This window comes from Ambystoma mexicanum, chromosome 2p (assembly GCF_040938575.1).
Source record: "Ambystoma mexicanum isolate Mex_15411 chromosome 2p, UKY_AmexF1_1, whole genome shotgun sequence".
Classification (NCBI taxonomy): Eukaryota; Metazoa; Chordata; class Amphibia; order Caudata; family Ambystomatidae; genus Ambystoma; species Ambystoma mexicanum.
The window spans coordinates 778248676-778264650 of record NC_090923.1 but is presented as its reverse complement, the minus strand read 5'-3'; the positions used below and the strand labels follow the sequence as shown (position 1 = coordinate 778264650).

General features: G+C 44.7%; 1 protein-coding gene across 1 annotated transcript in view; it reads right to left on the bottom strand.

Moving 5' to 3' along the window:
• Window positions 1-15975, bottom strand: part of LOC138566785 (cytochrome P450 2F2-like) — a 541781-nt gene that overhangs the window by 331351 nt on the left and 194455 nt on the right. The window contains exon 3 of the mRNA XM_069644435.1: window positions 261-410. Coding sequence (XP_069500536.1) covers window positions 261-410 — 150 coding nt within the window. The remainder of the gene's footprint in view (window positions 1-260; window positions 411-15975) is intronic.

The following is a 15975-nucleotide window of genomic DNA, read 5'->3' as shown; positions in this document are numbered from 1 at the left end:
GACTTTGAGACAGGTGGGTCTTTTATGTTGTCCCAAATTACACATTACTCTTCAAAGATATTTCTGTGCAGCTTTAGACCTGGGCTTTAAAAACGAAATTATTACTGAAAGTAGGGATCTTTAATGGTGAAATATAAAGTAATGTGTTAAAATCAAAACGTGGGGTGCTACAAAAATGCAATATTTAGTTCACATCCAACTCTCACTATTCACAGCGAAGGGAAATCCCAGACTTAACACTTGATTTATAAAATACAAACTTTTTGTGTTTCTGAATTCTTTAACTAGATATTGGGCCTCCTCCTGAATTCGCTCCTCAATGCTTCTTTTTCCCATCCCAAAGTTCCTCAATGTCAGCAAAGCAAATCGGCGAAGGTTTTTCCATTTTTCTCCATTGCTGAAAGCAATTCCTGTCATAAATAGAGAGTGGGATGTAAGTGAACATAGAAAAATCAGTTGTTTTATACTGTAAAATGAGAAGCATTTATGGAAATATATTGTGTTGAATTATCTTAACAGAACAATCACGAAGAATCTTCTGGGTTATCTGAAGCCCAATTTGCTAACCCACATTTCCATCTATTTCGGGGACTATGTTGAGGGTCTTCTAAAACTATGCACAGCATTCTTACAACTTACTATCAGAAAACCAGAAAGACGCTCTCCATTTCATTCAGTGGTCCATATAGTCAGCACCACCGTTGCTGTCTAGCTGCTCTTTTAGAGGTAAAGCTTGAAGCACATGTAGGGTTACTGGAAGAACCAAACACAACACCATGTTGATCTGTTCCTCGCACCATATCAATGATCTCATCTGCCATTTACTGGATCATATGTTACACACTCCATGAGTTAAAAGCTCAGCTAAGAAAGCAGTTTAGTCTTAGGGTTGGGATAATATAAATATTGGGGGAAATGCATTGAAATATGATGCTAGCTCTAAAGCACTACTAATTTTCTTTCTTCAGGTGCAGGCGTTAGGTGTCCTCAACAGGGTTGCACCAGTGTTTGAGAATGCATTGCCTGCAAAACCCAGTAGCTAGTTCTAATACTGATGCTTAGGGAATCTGGAAAGTGCATATTCTTTATTGAGAGTGAATAGCTACACAGGTAAAGTGTTGGTCTCAGACAGAAGGGGAGCCTGCACTTCACAAGTTCAAACACTGCAGCAGGGCCTCCTTAGTCTTTCATGATTCTGAGGTCGATAAATCAAGTACCATTCACAATGGAGCAATAACAACACCTGGATTACAGCACTTAGAGGGTGGAGGAGTCTGCATGAAGCACTGTAAAATAAAACCTAGTCCTTTTCTACTTCATACACAATATCATTTGGGGAGATAAGAGAGGGCAGTTTTTCTGCTAAACGAAAGGTCACACTAGACAAGGGAGGATCCTGAGCTTAATGAAAATAAAAGAATGGCTCACTATCCCTGTAAGATCAAGGGGAGGATTGAACATGACCTCCTATGAATACCAGAATTCATTGGAAGGAAGTGGTTGACCCCTTTTAGATGTAATATTCTGCCACTGTAGAAAACATTATGGCAAAATCGTTAGTGACCCAGTTAATTTATGCCCCTTTTGCTCAAAAATTGAATAAAATGTATTCCACTTCTATGTATGTGCGCATAGAATTTCTACAGTGTAAACCTAGCTGGGAAGCAAGAGGGCTGTACATGGGGGCACTCCAAGAGGGTTATAAGCAAAGTATGGGGGTAGCAAAGTAGCTGGAATGGATATGCAGGCCCAAGGAGGGGGGAGCTCCAGTGGCAGATAATTGGGCTTAAGTGGGGTGATCAGCGATTGGTGAGATGTTCTTTTGCAGAGTAGGGGATGCTGTAGGAGCAGTTCAACAATTCAAGACCGTTGTAGGCCGTGCTATTGAATTTAAACCACAGAATATACTGGCATACTCTTCATCTAGTGCTCAGAAACAATACCTCATTACAGCAAAACCTATCCTTTATATATAGTAGGCCCTATGGTAGAGCAATTGTTAAACCAACAATAGACAAGTTCATACACTGCACCAATTGTTCCATTGGGTAAGTCAGATGGAAATGACCATTTAGTTTTGGACTTCAGAGTTCTCAATGCACACATCTTTACTAATACAGTTCAAAGTATGCAGAGTTCTGGATTGTTGAGTAATATCCGCAGGTGGAAATACAAAACAGTGTTAGACATTGAGGGTTTCAAATGTGCTGAATTCAACTTCCAGGGGGAGGCACTTCTGCTTCAAAGGAATTCCTCAGAGCTGGAAAAGACAGCCCAGGAACATTCCCAAGTAGAATACAGAGCCTGTTAGAAGGCATACTGAATTGTTGGCAGTATGTGGATGACATCTGCTGTGCAGATGGTTATTTGAATACTCACCTAGAACAGGTAGATTTAATTAAGAAATGCTTTGAGCCTCTTTACAAGTATGCCAGTCCGGAAATAGCGTTGCCGGTAGATTTGAGCCGGCTTAGTCTGAGTTGCAATGCCGGTAACACTGGCACTGGAATCTGTGGAGGGACGCGGCAGCTGTGCCTGAGATACTGGCATGGCGTTAGTAAGTGCACATTCCGAGCTGCATGGAAACACAATTACCGTCATGGCCATGCCGGTAGCAACATAAAAACGATGCCGGAAACACTGGCATCGCAGACCAGGTGTTAAGTAAATTCGGGTGTGTAGAAACATCCCCCAGGTGCACAAAAGCAGCACAGGTGGTCCCACTGAACAGCGCTACAGCACAAAAGGACCACTCCCACACCCAACACCCAATTCAACACCACAATGCTAGCAGTCACAGTACTCTAGCTGGAGGCCATGCATGCAGGCCTATTACTTGAAGAGGCAGGGAGGGAGCGAAAGCAGCGGAGGCGCTTGAGGAGAAGGAGGGCCATCATGGGCCAGCAAAACCCAAATGTCCAGCAGGTTGCACCACACAGACAGCCACCAATTCCACGCTTAAGGGCCACAACTTTCAATCTAAGCCAATGCCAGATGCACACCCTGTGCCAATTTAGGGACACCATCACTGCAATAGTGGAAATGATCCATGACGACGTGGTCAGCCTCATAAATATCCGTACAGCCATCCTCCTCTTGCTCAAGGTAGTGTCTGTTGTACATTTATGTATCCACAGGAACATACCAGCACACTGTTGGTGAGCTGCATGGGATCTTGCAACCCTGTTTGTCGTGTGTCCTGTTCCAGGTCATTGATGTACCCCTGCATCACGTTCGAGACCACATCAGCCTACCCAGGATAACTGACCAGGTTAATGGCACGAAAATAGCCTTCCATGCCCTTGCAGGCATGCCTAACGTAAGCAGTGCTTTGGACTGCACACATGTGGAGCTGGTGGCCAGGTATGCTGTGGATGCAGTGTAACGCAACAGAAAACTTTATCATTTACTGAACGTGCAGATGGTGTGATACACGCCACCTCATCTCCCATTGCTGCGCAAGATTTCCTGGTTCTACCCATGACTCCATTGTGCTGCGCAACTCCAGCCTGCCTCAGTACATGGCACGTCATGGTGGACAGCATACCTGGCTGCTGGGCTGAGTCTAACTATGAGGGCATGTGCACTTTTGAATTGGGGCAGAAGGGCAGAATTGACCATAGCTCACCTCACTGCTACGTGAGTCTAACTACAAGGGCATCTGCACTGTTGAGTGGGGGGGGGGGGGGCAGAAAAGACCAGATCGCGCCTGGCTGCTGGGAGAGTCAAACTGCAAGGGCATGTGCACTGTTGAATTGGGTGGGGGCAGAAAACACCATAGCTCACCTGGCTGTTGGGTGAGTCTAACTACAAGAACATGTGCGCTGTTGTATTACGGGCATGTATAACACCCATCACCAGTGACTATGCACAATGTATGTATCAATCCATTATTCATCCTACTTCTATGTGCACATAAAATAACGAAAACACCATGAAAGTGCACAGAGGGAAAATAGGGAGTTTAAAGGGGAAGGTAGACCATGAATAAGAGCAAGGATCATCAATTGCAACAATACTACAACAAGTAAAGTAACAAAAGTTAAGGGCAGACAAACTTACTTTGTGTTGTGAGTGCATCAAACTTGCAAGTGTAGAGGTGTTATTTAAGGTGCAACACAGTAATAGCATGCCTGAGTGCAAGGTCTTGACAGGCGTGTCTCATTTTTTTTTTTTTTAAATGCAGTGCATGCATGTCAACGTGAATGAACAAAAGAACTACATGTACCAGAATGCACCAACCCATAGTGACAACAAGAAGCAAAAAAAACAGTCAAGCAAACCACAACACCTGATGCACAGACAGAGAATACGTATGCTCCCACCCACATAACACCATTTATCTGCACACCACTTTGGCAGGTCCCCTGCCTGTTAGAACCACACATTCACACATGCATCTCATTAGAACTAGCACTGCACATAAATGAAATCACGCACACTGAAAAATCAATGTCCATTAATTATTTTTTTTCAACACCAACTATATTTTGTGCTAAGAAAATATATACAAATGTGAAATGACTTAACTACCAATGCTATACACCGCGACTATCCCTCTCCAATCCCCCTCCCCAACAATCCCTCCCCACTCCCCCTCCCAAACTATCCCTCCTCACTCCCCCTCCCCAGCTATCCCTCCCCACTCCCCAACTAGCTCTACCCACTCCTCCACCCAATTATCCCTACCCACTACTCCTCCCTAACTATCCCTCCCACACCCCCTCCCCAACTATCTCTCCCACTCCCCCTCCCCCTCCCCAAATGTCTTTGGCCAACTCCTGTCATGTTTTGCTATGTACAATTGCATGAGTCACAGACAGGGCACGTATGCATCCATAGCCTACTTGCGTCCCCTTTTAGGCTCTGGTGTGCAGCTGCATGCTGTACACCAGAGCCGCCTTGGGCTGCCGCTTTGGGCTGCTCTGCACAGAACTACCTGATGTTGTGCTTGTAGGTGTAGCGGGTGGTAGTGCCATGGGCCATCGGTCCAGGAAGGCCTGGAGCAACATGGGCATTGTTTCGGGAATGGGAGAAATCATGCTGTTGCCCTCCCTTATCCTCTGTGACATCTGGACAATAGCACGTGTGCATCGACCAAGTGCACTCGCATTATGTCTGCCACTGGCCTGCACACTCTCCTGCATAAACTGGGCCTTCTGAAGGTGCTGTCGCACCAGGGATATGAGTGCATCCTGCCGTTGCTCCAACCTGGTGAGGCAGCCATCAATATCCCTCACACTGGGGAAGAGCGGATGTGGGGGGCTAACTGAGCTCATGGGGTTGAAGAGCAGGGGCTCCTCAATGCTCTGGTCTATTGTGTCTCCACTTTCCAGACATCCTTGTTTACTGTATCATCTACGATGCACGCATGTGCATGGCCTTGTGGCAGTGGTGGTGGTGGCGGCACTGCTGCTTCAGGGGCTGCTGCGGTGGGTGCAGCTTGTGGGGCTTGTGGTGGCAGTGCAGGAAGGACCACATGGGCCTGCAGTGGCTGTGCAGGAGGGACAACAGGGGCCTGCAGTTGCTGTGCAGGAGGGACCACAGGGGCATGCGGTTGCTGTGCATGAGGGACAACAGGGGCCTGCAGTTTCTGTGCAGGGGGGACCACATGGGACTGCGGTTGCTGGATGGATGCAGCTGGGGTTGCAGCTGCAAGTCTGCCTGTTGAGGCTGTGGATTCCTGGGTTGAAGTTGGTGGTGGTCCTTCGGCATAGACACCTGGTGCCCCTTGGTGTATTGTGATGGGCATCCTGATTAGCAGACAATGTGCCTGAGGGAGTCAGAAAGACAGGGTATCAGTGAAGAATGTGGATTGATGAGGTAGACATGAATGCTTTGGCTTTTTAATGACAGTGCTGTGTCAGGGACATGGCGGGGCACATGGCATGGTGCACACATTCTTGTGTCATGGATACTGTGCGGGTGGATGTGTGATGTACCCACATGGTGTGTGGTGTGCCGGAGATACTGTTGTGGTGTACTTGCAATTTCTGGGTAGGGTGTTAGGGGAGTGGCACCAAGCTGTGTGATGTCATCTTGTGTAGGGTTGTGCCATGGATGGGGTCCCCATGTGCCTGCTGCCTGCAGCACTTGTAGCCATTGGTGGACATTTGTGCATATGGGTCCAGATGGCTGGGATGAGAGAGTCACATGTTTCCTTGGTGTGTGACGCTGGTCATTTGTGGGTGGTGTAGGTGCTTTGCACTGGCGTGACTTTGTGCCTGGACTAGCACGGCAGAAACAATTGTGGTTGGGGTGTGAGTGAGGTTTGAGGTGAAGGAGTATGTCGTTGTGTGCAACCAGGTTTCAGGTGGGGGGGTGGTAGGGCTGTATTGGTGTTGTGCATAATGCACTTGACGTGTTTTGCAGCTGTAATGTGTGCAGGGTGGACAGGGATGTTGATGTGACATTGGGGTACGTGTACTCACCAGGCTCCTTGGATGTCATGGCTCCGACCTCTGCAACACCAACACCTTAAATTGACTTGAGGTGGAGCACACTGCTGCACGTCTCCTCCCAGGGCTGCAGGTGAATGGGGGATGCACTGCCACCACCTGTGGCCATGCCCTGGCTGCGCTGAGCCGACAGGAGGTTGCACACCCTCTGACGCAGGTCATCACACCTTTTGTGGCAGTCACGCAGAGTGTGGGGGGTTGTGCCAACTGCTGATTATTTCTGTGCAACCTCCTCCCAGATGGTCTTCTTTCTGTGTCTACTTGTGTTGGTCGGTGCAGAAGAGTTGTTCTGCATGTTCCACAATGGTGTCCGCCAACATGTTTAGTTCGGCCTCGCTAAAGCATGGCTTGTGCTTCCAGGTTACAGTGACTCTTGATGTCCTCTTCAATTAGCAAAATATGTACTCACGATATGGTTATGTGTCCTGTGCTCTGACGATTGCATCACTGTATTTCCGGTCACAGTAACTGTGACACTGTTGTTACCAGTGCCGGTGGACACGGGAGCGTGATGCCAGTGTTGGCATTTTGGGGGAGGGTTGTTGGAATTACTGGCATGCCGGTGCACCCTTATCTGGCAAACCGGAATGCGTGTGCATGCCAGCACGTAATCAGCTGGTGTTTCAGGCAGCTGGAGATCATGGACATGGTAGCACCGGCAAGCCGGTAATTAGGATTACTTACCGGCTAACTCGGAATGAATCTTCAAAAGGATTTATATTGAGTTTTACAAACTTACAATATAGCACAAACAGAGGTTACACATTTGGGATTTGAATTGTCATATGAGGAATGGGAGCTCACCTCACAATTTCTATATAAATGTGTGCACTGTCAAATTCCTTCTTTATTCAGAAAGCTTGAAACATTACTCTATCACATGTCTACTTATGAGCCTAACTATGCCTCATTGCTAACACCTCTTTATGGATTAGTGAAACTCAATTTCCATCCAAGGATGATAAATCAAGTACTGTTCAAAATGGAGCAATAACAACACCTTAAATACAGCACTTAGAAGACGGAGGAGTCTTCATGAAGCCCATTCAAATAACACTTAGCCCTTTTCTGCTTCCTATATAATATCATGTGAAGAGAAAGAGATGGCTGTTTCTCTGCTAAATGGGAGAGCACACTAGACAAGGGAGGATCCTGAGTTTAAGAAAAATAAACCATGGGCCTCATTCCGGGTTTGGAGGTAGCCATGGCGCTATCAGCGCCATGACTGCCTCCAAAACCGGGTCCGGGTCTGGTCTGGTTCAAGAGGATTTACCGGGACATTCCGACCTGTGCGGACCCGGTAAGACCCCATTCAACCAACCATTACCCATTCCCAGTTGAGCCCCCATAGGGCTGAATGGGAATGGGTAAGGCGCTAATTACAGGCCTGTGAATAGCAGGCCCGTAATTAGTGCCCTGGTCCCTTAGCGGGACCCGTAAAGGACGTGTGGTCAGACCACACGTTCTTTGCGGCTCCCGCTAAGGGACCTCGGAATTGAGCGGTAAGGGTTTAATGGCACCGGTCTCCTTATCAATGACCATTATCCCTTACCGCCCAAGTCGAAATGAGGCCCTATGTCTCATTATCATTTTGGATTGTAAAGCAGAGCAACACTTTCACAATCAAATGACTCAAAGCATTTCACCTCAAGCCCTGTACAATGATAAAGATTTAGAACGAACATCAGATCCTGCTCAAACCTCAGACCTAGCAACGGTGTTAGCAGTGCTGTGTTTCCAGGTCTACGAGCGGTCAGAGTGACTCAGCAACTTACGCTGAGTTCTACAACGCTGAGCCTGTCAAACGCAGCCTGCGAGCGCTGCGCAGCAACGAATGAAATAAAGGTATGGAGCGCACACCTACCTTTTCATTACGCTAGCTATACACTAATACTTTCTGGCAAGTAACTGAATGTCCTTTTCTAGGACGTCATTTTTCCAATGAGGCCGGCACAGAAGTACGCTCTGCTGCAAGATCAAAGCCCAATTTAGAGGTAAACTGAGCTAAATCTGTCAGCAACCTCTGTTGTTAGTGCACAGTTTAGTTATATACTGGCAGCAGATTTGTTCATGCTTCTACCATTAAATATTAGAGATAGAGGAGACTGAATAAAATATGTCAACTCTCTCTTTTTGCAAATAGGATCCCTTGGAACTTCCACAGATGAGATTGTGTCCCTTCAAAGGTGCCTGTGGTTATTTACTTCCATAGGTAAGCTATGTTTCCTCTAAAAGATTGTCACATAGCTCAGCTCTTGCTTTATTCATGGTAAATCAAGTACCACTTGAGCTATCTCCTGATTACTCTCCCTTCTCTCCCCTTTTCAGCACTCTAAGAAACTTCATATTATACAGCCCCCTGTCCTGAAGAAGGCTGTGTCAGATATGAGGCACATTTAGCCCTTATAGACGGCTGAAACACCACAGTGTAGACGTATTTTTAACCACAGTATATTGTCACTGTCTTTTGAAAGAGTTTTGTTACTTGTTGTGTTGCCGCTGTATTTGTGTATGTTTTCATTGTATGACACTGGGCCTCATTACACGGATGGCGGTAAGGATTTACCGGTACCGGTAAAATACCGGTACCGGTAAATCCTTACCGCCTTACTACGAGGTCCCTTTGCGGGTTGGGGGATTTAACGCCTGCTTTTTGCAAGCGTTAAAATCCAACCCGCAAAGGGACCTCGGAGCTAATTACGGCACCGCAAAATTGCGGTGCCGTAATTAGCGCCTTCCCCATTCCCATAGATCCCTATGGGGCAGAAATGGGAATGGGGAAGGGCAATGATAGAAGGGGGATTTACCGCCCCTCCAACCTTGGAATGGGGCGGTAAATCCCCTTACCACCAAGGCGGTGCCGGTATTTTACCGGCATGAGCCATGGCGCTAATAGCGCCATGGCTCACCACCTACCGTGTAATGAGGCCCACTGTCTGTTAGAGAATGACAGTGAAGGATTCATCTCTCCCTTTGATGCACTAACTACTGAATCAACTTTGGTTCATGTTTATTGTGTTTTCTCTTTTTGTATGATTAAAAACATCGGATATTTTGTGTTATCCATGTGATGCACCTTCTCTGATAAAAACCAAAAAGGTAACATGATTGGAGTGTCATTGTAATTGTTATGGTGATAGAAAAAGGGGAGTACAATAGTGTATTCCCCGATAGTACCAAACGTTCCATGGTGGATGTTTTCAGAAATATTTTACAAAGATGGCTCTGCAATTCCAGCCATTGTGGCAATGCCAAATTACCTCAGCACATGTGCTTCAGTTGAAGGCAAATTCTACCATAATAATGGGCCTCATTCCGAGTATGGCGGTAGGGGGTTAACGGCACCGGTAAGGATGCCGGTGTCGTTAACCCCCTACCGCCATATTCCGAGGTCCCTTAGCAGGTCCCACCAAGAACGGCTGGTCTAACCAGCCATTCTTAGCGAGACCCGTTAAGGGACCTTGGAGCAAATAACGGGCCCACTATTAGCGGGCCCGTTATTTGCTTCTTCCCCATTCCCATTGAGCCCTAAGGGGGTTCTAATGGGAATGGGGAATGGTTTTCTGAATGCGGATTTACCGGGTCCTCCAAGGTTGCAAACTCGTAAGGACCCCCAACGTCTTTCAATGTATAGACAAAAAATCAAAAAAACATAAGAGACGCATGATCACAGACAGCTGAGTTACCAGAACTTCTCCTGGCATTCCAATCAGATGTTTCAGACAAGCTTATCATTATTGACTCTGATTGAGGACAGGTGATCAATGGTATATAATCTGGACCTAGAATAGTGGGTACAACATGATTTAAAAGATTCTGAATTGAAACCACTAATGTCTGGAAAACAATTAGCAAAATATTAGGAAATGCAAAGAGGTAAATCATCTTGTTTAGGTTATGCTCTCAAAAGCATGCTGAACACATGTTCATGGTTCACATAGGTCTCTTAGAAATAAATAAGAAATAATATTACTTGTAAATTGTTGTATTCTCATGTACTAGATTCACCTGAACTAATCCCAAAATCGAAGCAGCTTCTTGCAAGGAAGTCATACTTTGTGTGTGATCTCCTAAAACAGCACCTACATAACTCCAAGCTGACAATTGGCCAGCCTTTGCAGGTAAAGCCTTTAAGAAATGCCCTGTCTTGCTGGGGAGGCATTTTGCAATTCTCAAACCCATTTTGGCCAGATTCCAAAGGGATTGTTGGACAGGGAATAGGATTAATAAACATGCTGAGAGAAATGCATCTTTTCTTCTGTTGGTAACTGTGTAGATCATTTGCCTTTTGTAATGGGGACACATAATTTGATACATCAGTAACAATGTGATGGTAAGACACCATATGAAATGCTATATGGCATGCCAATGTACACTTATTTCAGTCCTCTCACAATGCCAGATCAAGTGCTTGTCATCACATGACCGGGAGCCTCTTTGAAAGTGGAGAAAAAACACCTAACTGAAGAGAGTATTAAAATGCAGGGTACATGGGTTTTTGAGAAGCTCAATGATAGAGACACTTTTGGTCCTAGCTATAGGCAACCAGGGGAGGTTATCATTTATTTATTTATTTCTACCGTGCTATAGCCCGCAGTCATCAGGGCGCAAAACAGAGAGCGTACAAACTAAATGGCTGAAGGGGACTAGTTCATTCGAACAGAGTTGTTTTCACATTTTTCCTCTGATCGCAGAGATATAGGAGGTTTATTTCAGTTACTTGCCACTTTAAGAGGGAAAGAACTACCTTTTCCTCAAGCTCATTTAGCTTGTGGTATAGCCAGGAGGTGTGTGGCACTTGAGCGCAAAGTCCTGTTTGGGGAGTATTTTCTTAGTGTTTGCTTTAGGTAGTCTGCAGCCTCTCCATATAGACATTTATGGGCCAGAGCCAACATCTTAAATTGAATTTGTTTCTCTACAGGCAACCATTGAAGCTCCTTTCTGTAGTGTGAGATACGTTCTTTCCTAGTAGCATTGTAGATTATCCTGATAGCGTCATTTTGAACAGTATGTAGCTTTTGAATGTTCTTTTTGCTTGCTCCGCATAATAAGGCATTGCAATAGTCCAGCTGGGGCATGATTATGGCTTGAATTAGTGTTTAGCAGTTTTTACGTCATACCAAGGGATTTATCTGTCTTAAGATTTTAAGATGATAGTGTGCATTTTTAATCACATAGTTGACATGCTCATCTGCATTGAGGGATGCCTCAAATACTGTGCCTTGACTTTTAACTTTTTCAAGCACCTTGATGGTGCAGGTGTCTAAAGTAAAGTTTGTGTACACTTGGTCCAACTTCTTTCTGGCCTGACTTGTTCCAAAGATCATGAGCTCTGTTTTGGAGCTGTTTAGGCACATTCAGTTTTCAATCATCCTCTCCTGGATGATTGAGTATACGTGATTGAGAGTTGTTGTGTCTTTTGCATTGTCACCACTAAGATCCATGATAAACTGGAAGTCGTCAGCGTAGTTGGTGAAATGAAAGGCCATACTTTCAAGTTTATCACATAAGAGCCTTATGTAGATGTTAAATAGGATTGGGGAAATAGAGGTCCGTGGTGGCACGCCGTATTTGATGGAGATGGGGTCTGAACAAGCAGTACCCCAGCACATTGGATGTTCTTTCACTCAAACAGGATCTAATCCATTCTACGGCATGGCTTGAGCATTGACCGATATCAACCAGTGTTGCCAGTAGTCTGGCGTGGTCTAGGATATCGAATGTCGCAGAGAGAACTAATAAAATAAGTAGGCCCATTTTACCCTCATCTATACTTTTTATTATTTGCATCTGCAGGTCTAGTAATGCACTTTCTGTTCCCTAATTTGTACAGAAATCATATTGTTTGTGATGAAAATTGGCAGCAGATTCAAAGTGAGCCTGTAGTTGGATAGTCGCTGCCTTGTCCAGTATTTATAGTAAAAAAGGGGTGTTGGTTATTGGCCGCAAGTTTGCTGGGTCCTTAGCAATATGTGTAACTTTCTTCTTCAATAGACGTGGGAACTTTCTTATGTAAAAAAGAAGTATTTATGAATCGTGTAAAGAAAGGGACAAAGATGCTGTTATTTTTAAGTATGATCTTGGATGGAAGGAGGTCCCCAATACAGGAGGTAGGCTTAATGTTTGCTAGCATTTGAGTAGTCTCGACAATAGTCCTAGTTTGAAAGCCAAATTTGGTTATGGTACTGGTGTTCTCGATGTGGGTTTCCATCTCTTATTCTGAAGGTGTCTTTATGATACTTTGTGAGTTTTAAATGTTTTCGCTGGCTAATAGGACCTTGTTTTGAAATGCCTTTTGCACATTTTCACAGTCTTCCTTATTAGGATTAATGCCTTGAGTGAGGGCAGTGGGGTTTTCCAAAGATATGTATAGCTCAAAAGGTTTTTGGGTATTGTGTTCAGCCTGTACAATTTGTGCATCACAGTAGGCTTTTTTGGACTGTAGAATCCTGGTCTTGTATTTTCTTTCTATAATTTTCCATTTATTTCTATTCTCAGTATTCTGATTTTTTGCCTATACATGCTCTGAGTGTATTTTTTCCTGTTTAAGATCTTTAAGTCTGCAGTAAAACATTCTTGTTGGTTAGGGCACTCCCTGATTGTCTTTGTCTCTAATGGCACAGCATTGTCTAGTAGTTGAGTGATTTGAAGTTTGTAAATTTCTGCAAGTCTGTCTGGAGGATCTAAGTCCGACGATTCATTCATGACAGCCGGCATACAAGTTTCTAGGTCTCCTGTCTTGAATTTGTAATAATTCTGTTTAGAATTTTCTTTGGTAACGTACGAAAAAATATCTTGGGTGCAAGTAGACAAATTAAGCATTTGACCTTGCAATGGTCTTCCCACATGCAAGGGTTAGTGTTAAAGTTGTGCATCGCCATATTTCGGATTGCCACCCAGTCCAGGATATGGCCTCATGTGCGGGTCGGTTTGTCATTGTGTATTGTTAGTCCTGCGTTTGTAAGAAGTTGTTCTAGCTCAAGGGCTTCTTTTTCCTTGGCATCCCCTTGCCACCATTTCAAATCGCCTAAGAGTATAATAGAGGAGTTTGAACGATTGGAGGAGTTAAGTAAAAGACTCAGGTCTTCATTAAATGAGGGCTGTTAGGTAGAAGAACAGCAGTCCTACCAGGTCTACCCACCTCCAAAAAAGAATGTCAGGTTTCAATTCACTGATGAGGTCCAACCAGACCGAAACACATGTCTGGGGTTTCTGTTGGTACTCTTGTTCAGAGGATAATTGCCTAGCATTTCGGTGCTGGACTGCCCCAGGGCAGGACAAAGACTGATATATTTGGGATATTTCTTCTCTGTGAAAGATAGTGAGCTAAAGACTCTGGGTAAGTCTCTCGTAGCCAAGACTAATGTCTGGCAGAGAGACTCGCAGGACCCCCCTTGTTAATTTGCATATTTAAGTAACTTTGGGTCTCACCCTAAGTTACTAGAGGAATCCAGACGTGGACTCCTTGCTCACTATTCTTAGAGAGGCACAGATCCATCCTACTGATGAGGTCCAACCAGACCGAAACACGTGTCTGGGGTTTCTGTTGGTACTCTTGTTCAGAGAAGAATTGCCTAGCATTTCGGTGCTGGACTGCCCCAGGGCAGGACAAAGACTGATATGTTTGGGATATTTCTTCTCTGTGAAAGATAGTGAGCTAAAGACTCTGGATAAGTCTCTCGTAGCCAGGACTAATGTCTGGCAGAGAGACTCCCAGGACCCCCCTTGTTAATTTGCATATTTAAGTAACTTTGGGTCTCACCCTAAATTACTAGGGGAATCCAGACGTGGACCCCTTGCTCACTATTCTTAGAGAGGCACAGATCCACCCTACTGATGAGGTCCAACCAGACCGAAACACGTGTCTGGGGTTTCTGTTGGTACTCTTGTTCAGAGGAGAATTGCCTAGCATTTCGGTGCTGGACTGCCCCAGGGCAGGACAAAGACTGATATGTTTGGGAAATGTCTTCTCTGTGAAAGATAGTGAGCTAAAGACTCTAGGTAAGTCTCTCGTAGCCAGGACTAATGTCTGGGAGAGAGACTCACAGGACCCCCCTTGTTAATTTGCAGGTTTCAATTCACCACCTGAAAGCAGATCCAAATGGTTACGCAACTGTACCCAAATTGGAGCACTTTTCTTCTTGCACAACTTGGACAGCAGGCACGCAAAGGTGGGAATGGGTTAATGATGAAGGAAAATGGGAAGAATCATCCAATGTCGACAGTCAATAGAAACTCTTTCAGACCTGGTGAAAGGAACACGGTTTTCACATACCACCTGCAACAAATCCTGAGACGACGAAAGAAGAACATTTTTGGGACTATGGTTGATTTTGGACAGCAACACCTAGTTCTAGTAGTCCGGTGTCTTTGGCTTCTGCCTACCCTAATACACTTCAGAAGAGGGGTGTGCAGGAGACAGTCCATGGAACCGTAAGAATTCACCCACTTTCTTCGGGTCTGATCTGGGTAAAAGAAATTCAGAACATAGAGTGGTTGTACCATGCAAATTCATCCACATACAATCTGAGATAGGTGAGTCACTGTTTTCTCGTAGTGTCCTTGTTGCCGAAGTATGTAAGGACATATTAAGGGCATACCTGAGACTTTTACCCAAGGAACTCTATTAAAACCTGATATCATGATAGAATTGTTTGACATGGCTGATCATGTCTGTTTTGTCACATAGGTTGATACGTTTTGTTTTACAAACAAATCCAGTACAGATGAATTAACAACCCCCATTTGGAACATTGCAAAGTTCCATGTTCAGATTCATCTTCTGAATTTAAAGCACAGTTTTCTTATATAATGCTGGGACCTCATCGGTTGGGCATGTACAATTATAACAATTCATACATTTTCACTGCACCATTGAATGATGCTACCTTCTAATGGTCTACAAATACGGTATTATTTGATAGAATGTTTTTGATTTTGGAGAAGATAGGAGGAATTTATTTTTGCTGGCAAAACATGGGAGCAGAGTGGCCAACAGCAAGCCCAAATTGAGAGCAGCTAGACAGAACTAGAAAGGTCTGTCTACGTGAAGTGCACAAGGTGCATCGAGTTGTAATTTAGTTCATCTGAGATTCCACCAGTAGGTTTGATAGGCTGATACTTGTCAATGCTTAAAGTACCAACCAAACATGTCTATTCTGCGAGGCAAGAATTGGGTTCCCCGCATTGCTGCAGAAGAAAGGTATTTTCACAGGTTATCTCCATGAGAATAACACAGATTGTAGGGGGAAAGGGTATTAGACTGAGGTTGTCTCGCAATTCATTGGGCGTGCCGCCTCAACTTTGCACTTTCCTGCAATGGCTGTAAAGCAAGTATGATTGAATTTCCCCTGATTGAAATAAAAGTAAATTTTCTCTTTGATGCATATCTAGCAGGGACATTATTTAATGAATCAAATCGAAGTTTTACTGAATGCTTTTGATAGCAACCCAAATAGGAAATGATGCATTATACCTGGCATGAATACAGAGAACCAAATGTTCTTAAAGCAGTCAA